This window comes from Hirundo rustica, chromosome 4 (genome assembly GCF_015227805.2).
Source record: "Hirundo rustica isolate bHirRus1 chromosome 4, bHirRus1.pri.v3, whole genome shotgun sequence".
In the NCBI taxonomy this organism is placed as follows: Eukaryota; Metazoa; Chordata; class Aves; order Passeriformes; family Hirundinidae; genus Hirundo; species Hirundo rustica.
The window spans coordinates 16,756,514-16,781,343 of NC_053453.1; the positions used below are offsets into that span (position 1 = coordinate 16,756,514).

At 35.4% G+C, this 24,830-nt stretch overlaps 1 protein-coding gene across 9 annotated transcripts in view; it reads left to right on the forward strand.

The window, feature by feature from the left end:
- The window catches only part of TAFA5 (TAFA chemokine like family member 5), a 421,054-nt gene that overhangs the window by 368,667 nt on the left and 27,557 nt on the right, over positions 1–24,830 (forward strand). Inside the window, exon 4 of one of the 9 annotated variants that reach the window (XR_005700533.1) lies at positions 21,401–21,558. The exons of 6 other annotated variants lie outside the window; for them this stretch is intronic. Coding sequence is in view for 2 of the 3 variants with exons in the window: in XM_040062244.1 (XP_039918178.1) it covers positions 10,234–10,257 (24 nt within the window). In the remaining variant the exon portion in view is untranslated. Of the gene's footprint in view, positions 1–10,233; positions 10,288–16,166; positions 16,197–21,400; positions 21,559–24,830 lie in introns of those variants that run through there. 2 more of the 9 variants (XM_040062246.2, XM_040062244.1) reach the window with 2 other exon arrangements.

Genomic DNA, 24,830 nt, shown 5'->3' on the forward strand with positions numbered 1-24,830 from the left:
TTTCTTTGAATCATTCACTGAAGTAATTTACCCTCTAATATTAGAAACACTAATTATCAATTAAGTTGTTCTGTAGGTTATTAGTTTGGAAAATACCATCATGTTATTAAAAAATGCTCTAAAATGCATTATTTTAAATCATCAGGTTGGGAGACTCAAAAGTAATACCACATAAATGTTTCTAAAAGAAATTGGTTAGAAATTTTAACTACACTCCTGAGGCAAACTTGTCTATCATCGATGCCTTCACTGCCAGTCATGGGATCTTATTATACCTTTGTTTTCTGGATAGGAAAATGCAAGACAGTCATGGCCTGTAAAGATCTATACAGGTTTTTAAGTCCCTTCTTTCCCATTAATCTTTTCCTTTCATGAGGCAAGTTGGATTCTCTGAATTGCAAAGAAGGTCTGTTTTCATTCCTTTAATTATTTTCTCTAATACCTTCTGATATTGTCTCCATTGTATTGGTGATCTTCTAGATGACAGTTTTAGTAGAACTGAACAGATTGTTCCAAAATTAGCTGTGTCTTGGACTGCAGTGCTCTATTGACTCAGTAGTGAAGATTCTCCTTTTATATGCATTTTAGATAAATCTCTAACAGGAAATTGATATTCAGCCCTGTCACACAGCAGAATTTTGTACCCCAGAATCTAGTATAAGATCCTGTATCAATGCCATTCATTCTTTATTCCTATAGATATTATCTTATTTTGGCCATACTAATTCTCCTCTTTTTTCTTTTTTTTCTTTATTTTTTCTCCTTTTTTTCTTTTTTCCCCCTGAACTTTTTCCTATTCAGAGTTAGTCAACCAGTCACAATTGTTCTGTAGCAGGGGTTTTATTCTTTGTGTTACCATGTATTTTACCAGAGGTGATGTTGGATGTGCTCATGTTGCAAGTTACTTACATTTATGGTTAAAAATCATGTGGCCAAGAAGTGATCTATTTGCAAGAGAAAAAAAGTCAGAGGTTTCTAGAAGCACAATTGATGAAATTTCTCCATTTATATTTGCAATTTTTTGGGCTGCCAGCTAGCTAGTTTTCATAAGTTTCTTTTTTTGTATTTTTTAACCTTTATTACTTTTTAAAATCTAGATGTCCTTTAAATAAACCCAATCTCCAAACTGAAGATTATCAGCATTTTGACTGGATTGGGAATTCCTTTGCAGGCATGGAAGAAATGTAAATGCTATGAAACAAGAGTTCATGTACATTGTATATTTCTTTATGATCTGATTTAACAGTCAGCTGGGTAGGAACACAGTTACATTAAAAATATCATGTCTTCTACTTCTTAGAAGCTGATAGGAGAAACTTCATTTGTAAAATTAAAAATATTACTATGACTTTTAGTAATTAAGAACGTGAGAGAACAATTATGATTGGGTGCAGGCTGTTAGTATTTTCTCCATGAGGTTTTTAGGTATCATTGATGTGTATAAAAGCTTCACATTACAATACATATTACATACAGGAGTCTAGTTCTACAAGTGGTATTCCTTTCTAAGATTCTAAGTTTAAATTTTCCTATTTTTAGTATAAAGAACACATTTCTGCATTAAAATCGATGCAGTAGTTAAGCTTTTAGTTTTGCAGTGGGAGTATCTCATGACTTCAGCATAATTTTACAATTTATCACACACTTGGATTTTTTTTTTTTTTTTTTTTTTTTTGGGGGGGGGCAGGAGTAATAGAAAAATTCAGCGCATTAGTCCATGAGAGATATTTTCTACATGCTTAGTGTTGCAGTAACAGTAGGGAAAAACCTGTGCAGAATTCTTAAGGACTGCTTAGAGAATATTGTCATCTACCCTGTCCATCCTGATTTTATTTTAGGAATATCTGTATCTTTAGATGGCTACTCTTAACTGTGAGAAAGTCAATAAGAGATATAAGTTAATCTACCAGATCAAAAGTAAGACTGTGTGAAATATTCAGCTTGCAGTTAAGATATAAGGAATTGAAAGACCTCCTCAATGGGGCTCAACATTTCATGGGGATCAGTCTCACTTTCATGCAGAGAAATAACAAGAGGAAATATTTTTCTCTACCTTGCAAAAAAGCATTTGCCATCAAATTATGACATTTGAAATGCCTGTCTAGGCAGACTTTCAGATTAAGACCAATGAAGGTCAGAGTCACAAACATCGTTACTGTTATTCCTATCTACTTATGTGCATAGGAACTGCTCCATGGAATTTCTACACAAGGACACTCATGAAACTGAAATTCATCATTCTCTTCCATGACCCGAAATATCCAAAATAGCTACCACTCCTGCCATCAGTTAAGTCCAAACTACACTTGCAGAATGAGTAACATTTTGAATGTTACTACAGATTTGTAAACATTTGGTATTGAAGAGAAACACAAACATGCAAAACATGTAGAAAGATTGATATTCTTCAAAGAGACAGAAAAGCCAGACCTTGGCACAGATAATTACAAATTCTACCGAGCCAAATTTTTAGATCTTGTCTTGATTTAATTCATGCCAGTGCTCATGAAAACTAGCCTGAATGAGGGCTTCATAGAGTTGGAGTTTTCTCTTAGGAATCTGTTCCTTGTTTCATCTACGAAATCAAATGAATGAGACTGGATTTTCTTTCTTATGATTTGTGTAATTTTTTCAGGTACCCAAGTCCACAGTTGTGCTGCTAATGAGATTTCTCTGTGCCAGTTTTGTATCTAGAAACAGAAGTTACATTTAAAAAGGGATAGAATGAGCTCTATATTCAGGCTAATGTGGAGACCCTTTTCCTGAATTCCTGAAAATTTCCTTTCTTAATTTAACTATTTCTGTCTAGCTGAACTTCAAAGACAAACCTTGTATTGACAAAGTAAAAGAAATACCATTATTTTAATAACACATCATTTGAGTAATAGATTAGTATTTTAATAACAGAGAGGCTGCTGTAGCAATAAAAGAAAAAAAATATATTTTAAACCCCCTGAATTTTAGAGGATCTCAGCCTCCAGTGACCTTACACTGTTACAGCATCAAGTAAGTTTTCTCACTTCTAGCAAACAAAATAAAGTTAATATTTTTTACCTTTTAATTGCAATTGCTGTGGCTTTTAAAGAATATTTTGTATTCCTTGGATTAACAAAGATTTTATGATTCTATGAATTACATTCTTCACATAGATAAAAATACAAGTTTTGAGTACTTTGAATATTAAGAAAAACCCAGATATTTCAACTTTTAGGATGAAATTCTCACCTGAATATAATTGATCAAGCTGACATCCATCCATGCTCCAATTTGGGACAACACAGGAGTACAGAACTTTATCACTACTTTCCCAAAGGCCATATATCGTAACTGACAACATTAGTATCAATTCTTCACAAAAGTGTGTTTCTTACAACCATTTTAAATTCATAAGTGGTAAATAATTTAAATACATTACAGCATAGATATCTCTTCATTCATCAGCAGCCTTTTTCAATACAAGCTCTTTTCTTTCATGCTAGACAAGGCAATGTCTGTGAAGTGCGTAGCTCAGTAAATAAAGAGGGATGATCTTCTACAGGAAAGTAAATCTTGTTTTAAGTTATAATCAGTACTGTATTGTTAGTGCAAATCCAGCTTATGTGCAACAATATAGGAATCTAGTCAGCTCACTGGTCCCTTAAAATATAAGACCTTTTTCAGTGACAAAAGGCAGAGCACTTAATAATTTTATCCTCCTAATCTTTTGAGTCTACCTCAAAAAAGCCAGGTATATTTCTATTTTAACAAATGCGCAAGATGGGCAGTAAATGCTCCACATGCTGCAGTGTAAGCTGTGCCATTAAGACACATCTGTATGGTAGAACACACATACTCTTTGCAGTACTGGAGATTTATTTTGATTTCACCTGAGGCAGCAGGATTGTATTCTGGAAAAAATTAGAATGTTAAGCCATTTGATTTTCATCCCCCTTGAGCACTGTATAGTCAGGAATTGTTAGTGGTGTTTATTTTAAAGCTGAACAGTGGGATTAAGTACTTCAGGTCAAACACTGGGATTGCTTCCACAGAGCAGAAAAAAAATATGTGATTCCAAACTAATTTCTGAAATTAGGAGAACTAACAAAATGTTTTAGAAAATGAAATTATCTTTGAAATGTAATGGATTTTATTGTTTGAAGATAAAATTTTTCATTCTACCTTACATACTTGCACTGTTTTTGTGCTTCTTCTGATGAACAGAAGTCAGCCTTAAGAGAGCAAGACTTGTCAACATTTCTAAATACAGCAGCATAACATAATTGCTTTTCTATTCTAGGTGTAGAATTGGTTTTTAACTGCTGGCAAATTCAGATTTTTAATGGTGCCTCCTCTAAGTAGCTGCCTTTCAATTTTATGCACTAGGAAAAAGCTGCTGATATCCTGTTCTAGCAACCTAGGTATAAAAGAGCATTTTGAAGTGCCACATGAAATAAGACAGTAGTGAATAATAAGCTAGAAAATATGCTTAAGGAATCACTTTACTATTGTTGCCATGTACAAATTATACAGGAAGAACTGAGGGCTGGCATCTGTTTTTCAGCTCACTTCTGTGCACTGCAAGCTTAGTACTGCTGTTTGCCTACAGTTATTTTTTGCACTTATTAAGAATCAGCCAGTCATACAGCTCCTAAACAAAAGAAAACCATTTGGTGACTGAATTTTCTGAGATGACTCTCCAAAAGTACAAACTATTGTTTTCATAACCAAGGTGAAAAAAAAAGTTGAACTTCCTACTTTTCTTCTAACATGTATTTTTTTTTTTTTTAATCTAACAATATACCATTACTAATGCTTTGTAACTTCACAGATTGACTCATGAGAAGAAGATTTGATGTTGGATAACTACATTTCTTGTTTGAAATTGCCTAAAATTATACCTAGGTTTGCTTTATCAGTATTTACCCAGGAATATCTTCTTTGAGATACAGACTGATGTAAATCACTTCCAAGGAATCTATCTTGGCTCCAATAAATTTTTGCTTTTTCATTGGTTCTTCCTGAATAGGAAGAACAGACTTGAGAGGTTAGAAGGTGCCATACATTTTCAGTACTTTAAATTTTGAAAATATTTTTTAAGAACATTATTACCTAGTGTTCAGTCATAGAATTTGAGGCTTTTTCTGGTGAGTTGGGTGAGCCATGTGGTTATCCACATGCAATACAAGGTTATAGCCACCTCCAATCTTCTTTCAATTCTGTAAACTGTAAACTGAACAAACCGCATATGTAAGTTGTATATACCAAAACTATGCTGGTTCACTAATGACTCTTAAAAAATATCTCTTTCCATTGAACCTAAGCCAAGCCCAAAGACCTTTATGTGGGAAAGGCAACAGAAGTAGATTCTATTTTAAATTCTCAGTACCGTTGGCTTGCTGTATAATTCAAATCCCACACTTTCCTGGACTTCAACATCACGATTTATCTGTTCAGTCCCTATCTTCCTAGAGTGATGGAGAAATCTCCTCAAGAGCTGATATATCAGGAAAAAGTGATACTATGATTTGGAGAGCTCCTTCAGCGGCCTTTCAATGTGACAGTTTCTTTCTAAACAGTCTACGTTTTGTTTTCAAATGTGAATCAGAAAGAAGTACAATCCTGAAATCAGCATGGTTAAATTGCCTAATTAAATATGATAAATGGGTTTAGTTTTCAGTTGTTGACTAGACTCCTGTAGAGTGATAGATACATGGCTTAATTGCACATTAGGCAAGTTGTGGATGAAAAAGACAGACAATGAATTGGACTTACTGAACTGTAGATATTGAGAATCACATTTAAATTCTATGAAGTAAAACCAACCCTAGCAGTGAGTGATTTCTCTCGTCCTTTAAGTATCTAGTGTATGTGGGTAAATTAATAGTTTCCTGGAAGTTTTTGGTTGCAGAGGGAGCTTGAGTGTGACTATCTGAGAATAGAAATACAGTATAGATTATAGATAATGTGAAGTCTAGTTTGAGGCAAAATATAATAAAATACATCACGTAGGAGACACCCATAGTCCTTCCAAAATACCTTAGATGGAAAAGGGTGCAGCACAGGTATATTTAGTCTACAATTCAGAGTCTGTATAGGCAAAAAAATGCAAGGGATGAATCTGACATCCCTGAATGGTATGTCCACAGATGATACTGTTCTGCGTGAGGCCAGTGTGGTTTTAGCCCCATGAAGAAGTATCAAGCTCTGAGGGCTGACCAGCAACTTCCCAGAAATGGCTTAAGAATAATTAGCAAGACAGCTGATTGGAGGTGTTCTGAAAAAGCAAAAAGGTTTTAAAAAAAGCAAAAATAACAAACTATACAAAAAAAAATAAAAGCCGTCCACAGTGCAAGGAGGTCCCTTGCACCTGCTAAGACACCTCAAAAAGCCCCGAGAAACTCCATGCTCTCTCTTCAGTATTCAGTGATCTAGTATGGGGTTTTTTGCATGCTGCCCAATAGAAAACAGCTACATTCCTTGAGAAACAGCTCAAGGGTCCAACAGGTGCCTTTGTCCTGGCACTGGGCCATTTATGGTGAGAAGAACATAGAAGTTGCTGGTTTTTCTTCTTTAACAGTTCGGGGGGGTGAGGCTTAAACTCTTTTCCTAATACAGAAACACCTGCTCGGGTGTGGGGGTGCACTGCAACACACAGAAGTGAAAGTCTTAGTAGAGAACACTATGACTGCTGTGCAGGTCCTGCACTTTAATTTCTTAGTAAGAAATCTAATAAAAATAAACCTGGGAAGATTTTTTTTATTTTAATTTAATCAATTTTCAGGTCTTAGAAAGTTTAACTGCTTTTCACTGTCTTAATTATTCTAATGCCGATGAGCACAAGGATGAGATAACTGGTGCTACTTTGTGAAGAATAAGAGATAAAATAACTTTATGTCAGTAGCTTTTATGAAAAACAAAGCATCCTGCAATTTCTCACTTATGACATGTTTTCAGATAAATGGAAACATTTTTCTTGACATCATGATTAAAACAGGACATGATTCTTTGGCCCTCACTAATGATTAGATGTTCTGACAGTAACAAACAGGAATTTGGTTTAAGGTTAACACTAGTAGTGTCACGAAAAAAATATTATTTAACATAGACTTTCCCATGAATTAGTATATTGTCATGTCTTATGTACTTAACCAAATCATGCTTTTATTTAAACTGAAGGCAATGAGGGAACAGAACGATGATGCAAAAGAAGGTTGATCTGTGCAGAAAATAAAGACTGTAGATCCAGTACTTCTTTTTTTTTTTTTTCTCGCTCTCTCTGAGATTATAATTTCAAATGTTCAAGAATAGCTAAAACCAGTTCATACAGAAGCATGGATTTTATATTTGAGTCATTCCTTTAAATGATGACTTGTTAAGAGGAAATCTAATGGAAACTTACATTATAATCATGTTTTTAATGTTAAACTCTATACATGATCATGGCAGACAGCAATTAGAAAGTTAGAAATGAAAGTCAGTTAAATCTTCCTGCTCACATTCTTAAAATTTTTGCATTTTGCAGTGACACTTTTTGTTTAGAGAAGGAAAACACACAGAAGACAAATGGTTCAGAGATAGAGTGCTGAAGAAAAGCGGCATTAATCACGGGTAAAGACAGCCTTTGTAGAAAGCTGTATGTTTCCAGATACAATTCAAAGGTGTTTTGTTATTGATGCTGTAGCATCTAGTTCAAAGAAAAAGGGGTGTCAAGAAAAGAATTGTTATTTCAAAGTAATAGAATCATCCACTGCCCACAGCACTGTGACCTGCTGTGCATGTGGCTGCGAGGAGAGCAGCAGCCTCAGGATGCAGCCATGCAACTGCTCATCATGCCACAGAACACCTGTGATCAGCAGTAAAAGTGCAGTCCCTAATCTGACTCTAGATTGGTCTGACCAAGCCATTTTGGTCCAAGTAAAATAATGTGCATTCTCAACAAAGGAGCATAGCAATAGTAGATTTCAACAACCTTTCTCCATGGCATCAACTATGTCTTATGACATTAAAAAAAAACAATAGGCTAAGAAAATGCACTAAAGTAATCAGTCCTGCTCAGGTGGAAACAATGACAGGCAACTCTTTACGTGGATTGCAGGAAGACTTGGAAGGAAAAACACTGTAGAGTTCACACCAACGTAGAAAACAAGAACAAGGGGAAAGTTATTTAGTGAAAATGTTATTGGTGGTTTATAAAAAAATACAACTTTGCAGTGTCTTCAAATCAAGAACAAATTTGATTAGTTTGAAACACCTGGATGTACCAGGTCTTATGAGCCTAAGCTTTTAAACTTGGAATATTTTTGGAAGCAGTTTGTGTTTGCTTTTGTTTTGGGTATTGGTTTGGTTTTTTTTTTAGTTTTGAGGTGAGTGTTCTTGTTTTGTTTTGTTTTGTTTTGTTTTGTTTTGTTTTGTTTTGTTGTATGTATGTGGGGGGGGGTGTTTTTTGTTGGCTTTTTTAAAATATGAGAATGCAGAATGTGTTTTATCTGGAATAAAGTTGAAGACACAGTAAGATCCTCAAACACTATCCTTTCCTAGTTATGTTTGCTGGATTTATCTTTTTGTTAGAGATTTACATTTTTAAGTGCAAAGTTCTTTTTGAAGTTACTTCAAAAAAAATATATATGTCCTGATAGAAGTTCTGTAATATGTTGTGACATATTTTACAACGTCTGCTTTTTCTTTTAATAATATTCTACCAAGGACAATAAAAAATACAAAACCAAATACACAGCCCTTCTGCATCACTGCAATAATTAAACCCAGCAAAGTGGCTGTTAAGAATGCCTTACTTTTGCCAGGGGCCAGTTTGCTTCCCAGCAGCCTTAAAAAATTAAGATGAGAAGGTGACAAAAAGGTGGAGAAAAGCATGCATGACTTCAAATGATAGGCCCATCTCAACAGCGTGCTTTTGGCATTCTATGGTCTATATGGCACCAGCTGACCTCTCTTCAAAAGGAGTCACAGCTCTAGAGAGGGCATGCCAGAGGGGGAGCTCTGTCATTTTTTGAAAGGGTTATTGAAGGCCACTTCAGTAGATGGAAAATGAATGGGAATTTCAGAACCTGGCTTAATGGAGTGCTTTGTGTGACGATTACTCTTAAGACAATATTTTGGGGAAAAAAATAAACTCCAGAAGGAGTCTAGTATGATATGATTCCATCATAAAATTGTACTTTGAAACAGAGCTTCTTTTCATGATTAACAGGATTTATAATTTTTGCCGTAAGTGCTTACAAAACCTATGGAATGCAAGAATAGTTATTTCCTCTTTTTTCCTTTATATATAATTTTGCACTTGACTGTGGTGTTCCTTTAACTAGCATACCTGTATATTTATTCTTCAATTCCTTTTTTAAAGACCCCAGACAGTTTTGTAAAATAATCTATACTTTAATTACAAGTGAGTTTCATGTTATGATTTTAATGTATGAACTGTCATTTTACTTTAAACTGCTAATGGCAATACAAACATTTTTCAATGACTAGCGCAAATTATAAAAACAACCCTTTTTCTGCATTCGCTTTAGAAAACAAAGTTCTTTTTTCTGAAAGCTACTATGACGTGAACTCTTAAAACTGATTAAAGTAAAGTATCATTGAAAAAGTTCATATTAAGGAAACTTTAAAATCAGGCCTAATATATGTGGAGTGTGTGAAAAAATCAAGACTTATTAAAGATACTGAATTTGACTGGATGTAGAAATAGTGACTATTTGTCACATGAAACGCATAAAATATTACAGAAATAGCTTTAAATTACTGCAACTAAAAATAAAACTTTTTGACACAGTGGATAAGGTAACTAAAGCCTAAAGTAAGACAGCAAATAAAAGACATGCCTCAGACTGGGGTAAGGCTGCTATTGGATGAGCATTTGCATTTTGAATACCAGATATCAAAGAAGAGTTGAGCACCATCACAACCATATTTAGTAGAAATTTAGTATCCATATTTTTTGAAATGAGAATGTATAAAGCTATAAGAGTGAATTTTTGTGAAACAAGCAAACATATTCAGCATATAGAAAACATCAAATACTTTCCAGTCTGTGATTGGCCACACATGTGGAGAGAGATGTGTCCTTTTCTCCCAGACATTACTTAGTGCAACAGATGGACGAATTGCCCTTTGAAGCAATTTTGCCATTCCAGTTCATTGGAATGACTTTAAAAAAAATTGATTCATTGACTTATTGATGGCTATTATGAATGGAAGTATTAATCTTGTAAAGTTTAACAAAGGAAAATACAGTGTTTTGCAGCCAAAGAAAAATAGCACCACACGTCTGTACAGGCTGGGGACTGGCTGGCTGGAAAACTGCCTTGCAGAATAAGGAAGTCTTGAGAGACAGCAAATTGTGCCTGAGCCAGCTGAGCTCCCTTGCAGTGAAGACTAAGATTCTTCTGGGCCGCATCAGCCAGGGCATTGCCAGCAGGTGAGAAGGAGTTGCCTTCATCTCTGGTGAGCACTGGAAAGACGTACCAGGAATGATATGTCCAGTGCTGGTCTCCCCAGTATGAGGGAGACATGGACTTACTTGGGCAAGTCCAGCAAAGGACCACAAAGATTAAGGGCTAGCATCATCTGTCCTATTTAGCCTAGAGATAAAAAAGCTCAAGTAGATCTTATCCATTTCTGGGATGGGAGGGTTATAAAGAAGAGAGAGCCTGATTCACCTCAGCGGTTCCCAGTGAAAGGACAGGAGACAAATTTATATACTGGAAATTTCACTTATTTATTTTTTATATATATATATATAAAATTAAATAAATATATATAGAGAGAGAGTTGTTGTTGTTTTTGTTGTTTTTAACTTTGAGAATGGTCAAGCACAGTGTGATTGTGTAGTCTCTGCTCTTTGAGATACTCACAACCTACCTGGACAGAGCTCTGGGCAATCTGCTTTAGCTGTTCTCAGCTAAAGGATTTCCAGATGTGTCCACAACAGACTGAACCATGGAGATTTTGTGATTCCTTGATGAAGTCTCGGGAAAAGGGCAAGAGGACAAACATAGAGGTACATTTTTTAACCTGCATTTGTCATTTGGGTTTGTGCTGATTTCTCTGACAACAGACATCAAAATGTAGATATACAAGCTTCAGATATCTACCCTAGCTTCTACCTGTAAATTACACAGAGAAATGAACACTTACCAATGTGCTGACCTACCTCAGATGCTTACTGTAAAAAAATATTGATTGCTCTCTGGATGAGGGTTTTTTCCCCCTTCCAGTGACTGCAATGCAAGCTTAGTGTCCAGTTTGTTCTGAGGTATTTAAAAGTCAGGTATCAGGAAATCTATTCAGTCAAGAAAAAAAAGTTCAAATATTCCATTTTGCATCTGCTGTAATACTGTTTTTCATAGTAAAAGATAACTAAGATATGTCCTATTCCAGTGTGTAGAGTATTAAAAAAAGAATAAAAATAAAATATTGGAGCAGCTGAAAGACATTGTATCTAATGGTTAAAATTCACAGACTGTTGATCTGAGAACTGTTCCATGAAGTTTATATACAGTCACAATGCACAACCTCCTAATTTAATCAGACATAAAATGCTGGAGTCATTCTGAGCATACCCTTAAAACTGGAGGTGCATTCATTATGCAGATGCAAACATCTGTATTTGTGTGTAAATCCAGGGTCTGAATATTTGAACGTGACAACTGCATGTACTGTGTTACGCTAGAGGGAACAAGAGACAAAGAGGAGCCGTGCAACAGTGGAAATCCCTCAAGGAATACTCTCTGATTCATCTGTCACATACTGAAGCCTTTTCAGAGGGTGCCAGACCTCTGGAGAGGGAATGCTGGAGGAGGAGTTCAGCTACAGTTTGAAATGATTCAGAGCTTGTTTGTCGCTGCTCAGCTCAATTCTGCTAACCTCGACTGCCCTCCCCAGTATTCCTGTGGCTCTCACCTGCAAGAGTAGATTTTTCTGTCATCTGGCCATTCATATATTAGCCACAGCCTGGGGACTTTTTTTTTTTTTTTTTAATGTTAAACATGCCTGAATAAATGAATCATCAGGATAATACCATTGAATTCAGTATCATTTGTGTTTAGCCTATTCTACCTTGTAGTCATCAATGTAGACATCTAAAAACACCCAAACTAGAGTCACAGGAGGATTTTTGAATGATTCTGATATCATCCCCATTTTTTGTTCTCTAGAGCAATTAGCCCTCTAGAGAACTAATTTTTTAAACCACATGCAGAAACAGTGTTGTTCTGATAATCCAGGTTGGTCTGCAAGCAGAGTAAATAGTAAAGTGGTGATAATGTTGAACATCATTAGAAATGAAAGCTGAGAGAAAAAAGAAAATCCAAATCACAATGTGTTTTCCAAATGGAAAATAACATTTATTTGAAATTATGCAGCTGTTGATTGTAAGCAAAAGAGAGAGAAACCTTTGAAAATATAACTGAGACAGTCAACAGTTGTGTTTCATTCTACCAAGAATAAATTAAATAACTTTGAGATGCAAACACTGCATAAGTTTTATTGTAGTTTGTTCCTGCTTTCAACTACAATGAAGTCAGTGCCCTTATTTTAGTATAACCAGTCTCAGATAGCAAGCTCAAGACAACACAAGGGGCTCTGTTCCTCAACTATTATTTTTAATTGTACTTTAGGTTTTTTGTAAAACAGTTTTTCCAAATCATTACTGCGATTATTATTAGCTCTTCAGTTTACCTACAAGGGTTAATGCAAGTCTATGCATAAATATCCACATATAGGATGGTGTATATGAATAAAGCATATATATTTGTGACATCTATCATGCAGCTGTTCGATTTGTTTGTTTGTTTTGTTTTGTTTGGGTTTTTTGTTCGTTTGTTTGTTTGGTCTGTTTTTTTTTTTGTTGTTGTTGTTGTTGTTGTTGTTTTGGGTTTTGTTTGTTTATGTCTACTAGGACAGATAATAGTGGGGCAAGAGAAGGAGGGATATGGAATGGTGGAAGGCATTTCCTCACACATTATTAGTCGCTGTCACATGATCTGGCTAGACAAAAGTCTAACTTATATATATATATATATATATATATATATATATATATGATTGCAAACGTAAAAGAATTTTTTTAAAGTACCGTTTTATTACAGATTTTTGTAGAAGTCTCAGCTGAAATCCTGGACCTCATTTAAGAAAGCCAGTAAAAGATGGGTTAATACAAATTTCATTCCATTTACAAAACTTGCATTATAAGCAATAGCAGGAAACGTCATTCCCCTCCCCCTGCCCCTCTGTCTTGGGTAAGACCTATTTTTGAGCTGTTCTCATTCAGAGAACAAGTTGCTCCTTTTGGCTTTATTCCCGGAGTACTGCATACTTGGTGATGTGTGAGGCATTGCCTCCTGGGGAAAAGGGAGGAGAGCGACTGAATCACAGCACTTAATTCTTAATGATTGTTCTGTGTGGTCAAGAGGACATAGAGCAGGCAATGCTCTTTATTCTTTACTTACTGTTACAGCTATTGGCAGACGGCCCTTTTAATTTAGTTATCAATACTCAATGCCCTTAATCTTTTACTTTAAAGCCAGTCCAAAATAAGTACTAGCCAAGGAGCATGTGCTAAACAGAAATATTGGTGGATAGATATGATTTAAGGCAGCACTGCTAAGGCCCTGCCAGTGTGAATTCTGAGTAAGTTATCTGGTATTCTCTTGACAAATCTGGTTTCTTTATCAGGGTAGTTGCTTTTCTGACAAAATATCTGACAACTAATAAATAGTGTGTGGAAAAATTCATAGGTGTTGCTAATAGATGAGCTTTTCAGATTATTCCATCTTTCTCCCTGTTGATATAAGGCACTCTTCTAAAGCACATTTTCTATTAAAAAAAAAAAAAAAAAAAAAAGAGTTTGTTTTTCAGTATCCTGTGAAGTGGGATTTCTCCATTTCAGAGGTTACTGAATAATTAAAATATATCACTGACTGGGAAGTTTCTCTTTATATTTTTTTGTTTTCTAATTACACCCCAGAGTACTGCATACTATAACTCCCTTCTTTTCTAAGGAGTTGTACTATTGCAAGTTAATATTATTCTTCCTTTCCATCACTTGTCCATGGCTGTTTGAGCACTGAGTTCTTTGGAAAATTTAAGTGATTTAATAAGTAAAAATTTAAGTATTTATTCGTAATTCTTTTGTTCTCTGAAGAACTCCTTCCCATTTACCAATCTGTTTCTAAGAATTAGTTCCTTCATTTGAATGAAGTATTCCAAATAAAGTGGCTTCATATGACAAGACAATAATATTCTTTCTTTCCAGTGATTTACGTGCTAGATTCTAAAAGTTAGTGCTGTGGGAGTTGACTTGGTTAATAATGAATCCATGGCTTGGCTCATTTATAGAACATGTGCACTGCAGAATAATGTTTAACCAACCACTTAATATGTATGCATAAGAGAAAGTAGATGCACATAATTTAATTCATAGTTCTGATTTTCTCCTGGTCCTCTGCAGGAGCATGTAGGGATCAGCTCAGTTCATCTGCTGAATGAATGTCCATTCTGTAGAGGCATAAATAGCTCTTTGGAGCCATTGATCAAATGGCTTTGCTTCCGTTGTCCATGCACAGATGTCAAATTTATGAGTGATGTCTCGAGTACTCCTGCCTACTGCTTCAGAAGAGTGTCCTTGAAGTCCTCTGTGATATCTACCAGGCCCATGAAATTTCTCAAATACTCTAAAAAGGCATTTTAAATTGGAAGGCATTTTAAATGGGAACGCAATACTGTATTTAGACGGCTGACTATAACTACAGTTTTTTACTGGCTAGACTGAGGTCTTGGATATGTTAGTCAGATATAGATACATAAATTTGGTATCTCAAACATGTGAAGTAAATCTCATCCACCTCAATGCCTAAATCTGAATGAGAAGAATCTTATCTCCAGATGAAGTGATATTTTGCTTTCTGACCTCAAATATACAGTAGATATGAAGCAGAACAAGGGATGCTTAGAAAAGAAGCACTTATCACCTCAATTACTTTCTGTTGCTTTGTTTTCCATGACCAAAATTTGCAATTAAATAGTGTTTTTGTACATTGTATCATTATTACAGGTACTATGTTTTGTTCTCTTGATTTCTTATTTTGTAAAAAACTACTCTGTAGGCGAGGTCAAATGTGACTACTGTGCCAGTTTAATAGTATAATCTGTCATAAACCGGGATGTAATTACTCTCCCATTGTTCCCCCTTCGTCCCTGTCAAAATCATGTCTTCACATTGAATGGGTTTCTCTAGTAGATTAAGGCCATGCTTTTTACAGCAATTCCATTAGCAATATTGCAAATTATTTTTCTCTGACTACTACCAGTATATTTATTAATTTGTCCATTTCTTTTCTGGCAACCAATTTTTTCCCCCCCTAATGGGATCAGTACGGTCCATTTGGGGCCATTAAGAATTTCATAGCAGCTTCACTCAATGTTTGCTCTAATCAGAAAAGCAGTATCCACCACACCAAAGGGAAATTTAGGCATTCCCTTTAAAATTCTTTGGTTTTCTTTAAAAGTTCAATAATATAATCTTTGCATTCCTCTTGGCCTGACTTCAAACTGAAGAAGGAAACACCAGTTTGCTACTAGATTGCCTGTGAAAAGTTATCTCCAAACCACAAAGATTAGGAAAAAATTCCGTGAATGTATGGTACTATAGAACCTGATTGTTCTCTCAAGAGAACCTTTTCTAATTTCCATGTTTCCATTGAATTTTCAAGGTACCTTGTCTGGTTTGGGTTTTTTTCCTTATGAATCCAGGCCATTAACAGTGACTCCAGCATCTTTGGGAGTACTTTAGCCATGCATTGAATCTTATGCCCTGTTTCATACACTTCTGCAGTCACACAGTGTAGCTAGTCTGTCCCAGCTGGTTAACTGATAATGAAAGATAGAGTTCAAGGAAACACGTATTTAAAATCTTGTGTAAAATGTCATTTAAACACATGCTTTCTGTTGTATTGTTCAATTCACTTAAAATAGATGTTTATACTTAGCATGTTTAAACAGCATAAGGATGTCTCAGACAGCTAGCTGCACCATGGGAAAAAGAAAATACTGCTGTTTGTAGATAGACATAAAGATCAGCAGCTTAGTCATGTTTCAGTTTGTGTTCACTGATTCTTTTCCCAGTATTAACACCTTTTTTTCTATGTTTCTGTTTTAAATGTCACAAGCATCAAAGCAGATGACCTCCAGCAGAACTACTTTGGCAGACTGTCATTAGTTGTTAGTCCCTCTTCAGAGAGGGGCAGCTAACTAGGCCTGTAAGTGTCACCAGACAATTCTTTTTCAAGAAAGATTCTTCGTATGATGTTTGGTTGAGTTTTTTGTTTGTTTGTTGTGGTTTTTGTTTTGTTTTTGTTGATGGTGGTGGTTGTTGTTTTTCTATTCAATATTTATCTAAGTTAGGATAATCATGGATGGCATCTGTAAATACCATACAGACAAAATCAGTTTTAAACTGTCTGCACTGATTTTTCCCATTAAAGATTTTTTTAAATTTTGCATGCTACCCTTTATAGAGAATGAAAATGTAGTTAGTCTAAAACTTTCTCATACACACAGCTCTTTTTGTCCTTCCTCCTTACATCCCCCTGTGAATCTTCTGCAGCAGAGAAGTTAAAAAAAAAAAAAAAAAAAAAAAAAATTATGATAGCACACCCAAGAGAAGCTGAGAGAAGTTATTTTTTCATAGATATGCAAACATTTTCATAGGAAAATGTTTCTTTAAATGGTTTAAATTTTTTAATAGTATCCATTAACAGAAAAGAATGTCAGTCACCATAAAGTGTAATGGGGTTGTGACGTGTCAGCTTCAGTCTCTGTTGCCTTGGTTGCTCTGATTGAAAGAACTTATGCATGATGCTGCAGCCAGCCTTGCTTTGGGAATCTCAGGGCTACCACAGAGCTTGTAAATAACTGCTTCAGAGGCTGGCATTTATGGCAAGCATAAGTCAGTGGGCATTCTGCAGCTGGGTCTCCAGCTCCGTGTGGCTTGACTGCCCTCTAGTTAGGAGATGACTTCTTCCCCTTTATAGAAAAGGGGATTTATTGATGCACAGTCCCAGGAATTCTAGCAAATACGTCATGATCAAACCATTCTTCTCCCCAAATGACTACTTTCCCACCTGTGACAGACTTCCTCATCACAGTGCCCAGGTCAAAACTTTCGACTCTAAACAGCTGTCAATAAACAGCTCCTTTTTAAATGCAGTTCAAATAATAGTGATTGTAAAGGTAAGTGTTTCTAAGAGAAGTGATCATTTAACTCTGAGGGATATTTTAAATTAGATAGCCCTTACTTTAGAAGCAGCAAAAATCAGTATGGTTTGAAGCAGTTAGTATTTAATATGCTTGTTCACTGTGTTAATTTTCCCCAAGTCAATTTTTAAAGCTAAAATAATCTCCCTTTGGTTTTGTATAGCCAGCATTATAACCATAGTCATTTTTAAATTAAGCTCCCTTATTGTCTATGTGGATGTGAAGTAGGTGATATTACACAAAAAGCATGGGCTGCATTAGCTTGATACAAATGCATATTTAAGAGCTTAACAAGCCTGGAAGAAAAATAATGGTCTCGATAAACATTAGAATGGCTCACTTGTAAGCCTTTTTGTTTAGTTGCACTTTCCTACTTGCACATTCGAAGGAGTGATGAAATGCACTGAGTAAATAAATAAAGCCTATTATAATGTCCCAATAGAAGGGAAAAGTTGATTTTAGTTACACTAACAAGTTTAAAACCTCTTGAATTGCTAGATTTGCTGTGAATTAAAACACACAATGCCTTGTTTAAAAAAAAAAAAAAAAAAAAAAAGGGAGAGAGATTCTGTTAAGCAAATTAAGATCTGGTATGCTACATAAATGCATCTATACTTATATAAGAAGCAGTTCTCTAAACATCCCTACTATATTGCTGATTATGGAATGTAGAGTCCTACTGTGTATATGTAATTTTGTCTGGACTTGTGTTATACTCGGTAATTGAATAGCACAGTGATGGGCTTATTCCAAGTGTGAGAAAGTGCTAAGCAAAACAGAAATTATAATGAAATTTGAGATGTCAGTGACAATTAGCTGTGTTATGAATATTCATTTCATATTCATTCTGGATAGTGCCATTTTTCACTATCTTTAATAACTGAACAGTGTTTCAAGAAATAGAGATATAAATAATAGTCATGTGATAATTAACATGGTTTATTTCTGAGTGTTGTAGCTTGTCAAGTGCCATATGGGTTGGAGCAATGACTAGAAAGTTAATTTTCAGGCCTGGCCAGTTTTGTGTGCTTAGCAGAACCATTTGACTTTCTTGCAGAATTGTTAATTTACAGGAAGATAAAAATCTGCTTGTGAGTGCTTTTACTTAGGCTGAAGTCTTATTAGAAAGACTGAGTGCTACACTAGAATTGCAGAAATCTAAATCTGGACCCCACATGGGAAGTGAAAAGAAATGAAGTTACAGTGAAGCAATGCCCCCAAATAACCACCACCTCTAATTCTGGGAAATGTGATTCACTATCCTGCTTTCAGACTGGTACATGCATACTGACAGAAAACTGAGTATGCATTTAAATGCTCTTTTTTCAGTCAGGATGAAGGGATCATTTAAAATGAAAGGGGGAGTATTCACTGAGCAAAACATAGTCTTTGGATATGAGGTTTTAATCTGTTTTGAACTCTTCTTAACATAGCTAGTGTTCTGCTAATATCCCCTACAAAGATATGACCCCCCAATGTTGTCCTAAAAAGCACTCACGTGCACTTATATTGATGAAATGCATTGAGTCTTTCATTCAGTACCAATAGTACTGTGTGTGAAACCACACAGTCCATGTAACAATAATGGGATCTTCCCTGAATCTCATGGTTTCCAAAGAAAAATTATTTAGCTGAAACCACAAAGACCCTCAGAGAAAAAGCATAATAGAAATTTTCCTTTTAGATTACAAAGCATTGCAAAAGAGCAGAACATTTGTTAAATTAGTTCTAGAGGACCTTCTTTGTGTAAGTCTAGTATGAAAATAAGTAAGACAAATGTATTACTGCCACTCCTTCTGCATCTCACAGTCACCCGTCTTTTATTCAGTATGCAGCTTCATCTGGCATGTGAGGGAACTGGAAACAGCTTTGAAATTACTTTGTTACAGAATGGCTAGTAAAAAGCTGATAATTCATATATGTTAGTTGATTATTTCCATAGTCTTTATTAATTAGAACTCAAGCATATCAGTTTTCATTGTTTGAAAGAGAGAAGGAAAACGTAAAAAAAAAAAAAAAAAAAAAAAAAAAAAAAAAAAAAAAAAAAAAAAAAAAAAAAAAAAGAGAGAGAGAGAGAACAGCAATGGGGAGAACATACCTGTTTTGGAAACATGTTCTTTGTGAGAGAGAGAAAGGGAACGGCAAAGAGAGATCTCTGGAGTCCAGGGCAGCTCTTGAAACATGTGGTTTATTGCATAGTTCGTTAGTACAAGAGCTGTGCTTAAGCTGCCAGCCACAGATAAAAGCGTGCCTCAGTTCTTGTTACAATACATTATATCTCCTTCTGTGTTGAATATTCTAGTTTACACTCACCAACCAGTACAAGACACAAATGCTACAGAATTTACATACAGCCTATAGGGACTACCACATTACCATACTGTGCCACATTCCAAACCCTAAAAGCTACTTTCTAGACTCCTTTTCCCTGCCACCTTGGCAGGGCCCCTTCCCCTTGGACCTTTGGCATCCATTTTTCTGTTAGGGGTATTGCTCAATCAACAGGGATCTTGTCTTCAGCTAACTCAATCACTGTCTTCCAGCTTGGCATCCTACATCTCAAAGCTTGCTTTTATTTCTATTTCACTCATAGGTTTCATGCTGTTAGAATCTTTTGCCGAGCAATCATATTTGTAAGGTTTTCCTGTTTCATCCTCTCCAACAGTTCTTGCTTTGCGGTGTGAAAAAAATAAAGAAGCAAAGAGTAATAGAAGTGAAACTGCACCTGAGAGAATACTGTAATTAGAGCCCCTCCAATACCACTCTGAGCATCCCAAGATGCTCCTTGGCCCTGGAGTATTCTGGAACCTTGTCTGTGAGGCAGATGTCTCAAAGGAACTTACCTGTCCTGAAAAAGTTTTATGTCACCAAACTCTTGAGAGTAAATATACGAAGTATTGTCAGTGTGTACCTTGGGAAAATCATGTGCAGCAGATTTTGTTTTCCCGGCTAGAGCTTCTGACCACAAGCTACTCATAAAGAAAGTATTCCCTCAGAATATGGAAATTGTGTTGCTTCCACCAGTGAAAAAACAAAGCTGATTTGCCTGTAAAACTGGATTTTTTAAGTAGCAAGGATGTTGTGCAAAATGTCAGTTGTAGAAAATAAATTTGGATTGCATGATTATAAGGCAGTTGACTTTGATTTAAGTAGAAGAGTAAATAGAGGCATGTAATAAAATGTATCAGTTTCAAAGAGGCAAGGTGAGATAAACAAAATTTATTAGTTGCTCATATACAGGCAACAGAACTCAGATTAATATTTGATGAATTTGAAAGAGGCCTGGTAGACCTTTGCCTTGCATGTCCAGAAATATTCTTGAACATGTATGAGAGCTAGAAGACATTGCAGAAAAGCTCAAAGCTGGATAAATAACCAATACAAATGGGAAACTGCAAAGGATGTACAGCCTCACTTCTTGTAGAATAAAATAAAGATTTCCAGAAGTCGAACTGAAATGAACCTTTTATGGAGCATTAAGTTTGACAGTGTGCTTACTGACAATGCAATTACAAAATTAAATAAGGAAAAGTGAAAACCCACCTTTTTCTAAGGATATTAAAAGTACTACAACTTTTGCCCTCAAATTAAATTACTTTGGTCTTGATTTCAGTACAAGTAATGCTGAACAGCAATGGTAACATGTCTCAAAAGTTTCAGTGTCAAGACAGAAAGCTTTATGCACTCAAATTATTCTGTTTGAGGGATGAAGTTAAACTGTAGTGGGCACTATATCCTGATTAGAATCACTAGTGGCTAATCAATCCAAAAGGATATTGAAAGGAGTAAGGAAAAAACTTAAGAATGTCTATCACCTGCTTTCAATTTTACCCTCATAAACACAATGCAGAAATGTTTCCATCCTTGATTATTTGAACTACTTAACTAATTTCTTTATATTTATCCATTTCCAACTGTAATAACTTTTATTTCCCAGTTTGCTAGTTGTATTTTCCCAAGGCTAAAACAAATATTGTTTTAATCTAGCTTATCTGACCCAAAGCCTTACCAACAGCATTTTTTTTTTTTCTTTTAACCCGAAGTTAATAGTCTTATTATAATAGTTTCCTCTAACTCCTCAGGAGTACACTCAGTTCTAATGATTTTTTTTTTTTTTTCCTTATTGACTCCATCACTTCTGCATGAGGCCTTCCAACAAATATGACTTGTTGTGATAAGTTAAATGTTACTGGCCCTTGGAAGCACAGAACCACATCCTGGAGTAAAGAAGCAGTAATGCCATTGCACAAGACACAAATGAAACTTCATCTAGAATCCTGAGTTTAGTTATACTCACCATTCAAGGTGAGTGGAATGTGAGTGGAACATGTAAAGAAAAGGGTTACTATAATAATCACATTAAAGCACTTTTGTAAAATAAGTTTTTTTTTTTTTTTTAAAAAAAAAAAAAAAAAAAAAAAAGGAAAAAAGGGAGACTGAGCCTTGTGGCTCTGTCTGGAGAACTAGAGAACAAGTCTGTGAAAGTAGATGATGGCACGATAGACATAGGTTAGAAAATAAACACCAAGGGGAATGAATTCCTTTAAAGAAAATACTGGTACAAGATCAATTGGATAATAGTAGTAGCCATGGACAATTGTGATCTTATTAAAATTAAAATGTTTCTGATTAATAATGGAAGCAAGCTTTGGACTGACCTCTCGTTAAGAGAACGAAGTTAAGATGGTATAATGAATTTTAATATATAGTGTGAGTGGTGGTATTGGTGTATGACAGGGATGAAATTGGTATATTCAGGGGTGGGCCTTTATTGTGCTGGATTCTTTTGTTCTTTTCAAAGGGTACAATTTGTGTTAAACACTGGCCTTTCTCATTGCCTGTACTGTGTAAAAAAGTTGTGTGGGTTTGTTCTGTTTTCTTTTTTAATTTGCTAGTCAAATGAAAAAAAAAAAAATATCAAGAGACAAGGACAACTGAAACAGAATAATTTTATTGCCATTGTATTATTCTTATTTGAGGGGGAAGGGAAATGTTTTACTTACTGTTTTTGTTTTGAAGTGTGGAGTAAATCCAATCAAGAAATCCAAATTACCTATCCTAGTATTTTTAGTCTCTTCTGGATTGTATTTCTGAATGAAATTCATAAAAAAAGTTGCCTAACTCCACTGCTGACCATGGCCTTAGATCCTTTTTTGGCACTCAGTGTTTCTATAAATATTAAATACAAAACTTGTGCACATTCAGAGCTCTACTAAATCAGGGATGAGATTATTCCTAGTGTCTGCCCCTTGACTGAATGCTCAAGGAAGCAGGAGGTGTTCCTTGTACCTTTTTGTCTGATTCACTGCAAGCCCATGCAAAGCCAGATGCAATCTAGCCCAGATTTATCATCTGTCCTTCATGTACCAGGGGGCAATACTAGGAAAGAATAACAGATGTAGCCTTGTGGATAGTATCAAGTGGGAAATAACTCTGAGAAATGTTTTGCATTTAACTAAAACTTTGAAAGAATCCGTTGAATGACTGTTATGCAGAAGGTCATTCAATTCTTGGAGAAACAAGGGGAAATGTCCTATGCTGTGTCTGGAGATAGCTGAGGTACAGATGGTACTGAAAGCAAGCTCTCTGACCTAGAGCTCAAAGTCTAGATTGAACCTGACTCTGGGACCTAAATATCCTCTGTTCAGTCTAATAGGGCTGTGTAACTTGCAAGATGGTAAGTATGTATGTTAGAATCCAGGAGAGCCCTATATGAGACATTGCCACAGACAGTGCATGCCACGTATCTTTCTTCCTATGCATATCTAATAAATCCAGTTGTCTAAAAGTTGAAAATTATTCTTACATGCCAAAATATAATATTTTCTATTATCTGGATACATGTGGGAAATGGAGGGCTTATAGATTTTTTCAAGCCTGTGAAGACATCTTAAGGACACAGTGAAATTACAGTTGTGCATTAAGAGAAATATAAAGCTTTTCTCCAATTTCATCTGATATTCTATGAATTGGGAATAAGGTCTGGAGGTAGTTCAGCTGACAGTGACTGGTATCCCTAGCACGCTACTATGTCAGAAGGGCATGATGAGGAGCAATTGGTACGATAGCAAGGGAGAGGGGTTGGAGGGAGCGGCTGCATTGTGCTTATTTTCCAACTGGGCTTAAACCATAGCAGGCTGATAGAGGGAAACAGCACCATGAAAACTCTGCCCATGGAGGAAGGTCAGGTGCCCTGTCTGCAGGAGTAGTGCATCAGGTGCCACACCAGAAAGGTCAGCCTGAAATGTTACAGTACAAAATGCTGCAGAGGCAAAGCTCGGGAGGTTGCCACTGATCATTGTAAGAACAGCAACGGCAAAGCTGTGTGGTCAAAATCTCAGTGCTGTACACAGGGATCTGTACACTTAACAGGCTGGCAAGGCAGAAATCAGAAATGGTCATTGCAGTAATCAAATTTCCACATGACTAGGCACAACCACAGTATTCTGTACCAATATTCCTAGAAAAATCATGACTTGAACTTCCAAAACACAAACAAACAAACAAACAAACAAAAACTTAGTTCTTTTCTTAGTTCTCTTCCATTTACATCATCTTCTAATTTTTCTCTGTACTTACAAGATTAGTGTTCTTTTTATCTTTGCTCACTTTGCTAATAGCACCTCACAGTTTGTATTACAGAAAGCTGGTGCTATTAAAATTTGCATTATTTTGCATATTCATCTCCAGTTTATTTCTTCCACAATTTAGTTTTCATATTGTGTTTCTACACCTTCTGTGTGCAACTGTGAAGATTTTTGCTGGTTTTTAGTGTATATCACCTTTCCAGAAAAATTATTGTACAATCAAAATGGTTCACGTTTCCTTAAGAGATATTCCAGTGTGCAAAATTCCAAAATATCACAAACCAATCAAAAGAAAATTCACCAGAGAACTTTTTTTTTTTCTTTTTTACAATATATATTTTTTTTCTATAGTGACAATTTGCCATGACGTTTTGCAAATTGTGGACTAAAACTAGTAATAATGGAGTATACACTAGACATCTTGCATTTTTTCAATTAGGAAAATAGTCTGACCAAGTCAGAAAGAGCAATGCAGAATGAAGGGAGTAAGCAAGCCAAGAAAAGTGTTAGAAGGTACAGACTCAGTATGAAGAATAAAGATCGTTAAGATACTTTTATTGTTAATTATGATGCTTTGATAGAAACTGAGTGGCACGAAGATTTTTCTCTTACATTAGATCATGACATCAAGAAAAGCAAAGAATGTCCCATGGAAAATACTGTAATTTTAAAAAGAAATTATAAATTTAATACTGGATAACATAGAAGTCATAATTTGGTAGAGATTAATTGGTTATATAAATATAATACTGTTTAATATTTAGTTTTGAATAGAGCATCTCACATACAAAGGAAAGAAGAAACTATCCATCAAATTGTGTGTGCTTATGCAACAGACATTTTGATAACTCTTCTTTCTGCTTACCTTATGTGCACTGAAATAGTGATGAGAGATAATAAAATTTCAAAAATTAAGACTGCAGTAAAAAAGTAAGAAGGAGCTCTTTGGCCAGCAACGTGCACAGCTGGAGGAAGTCTATCAAAAGGCTC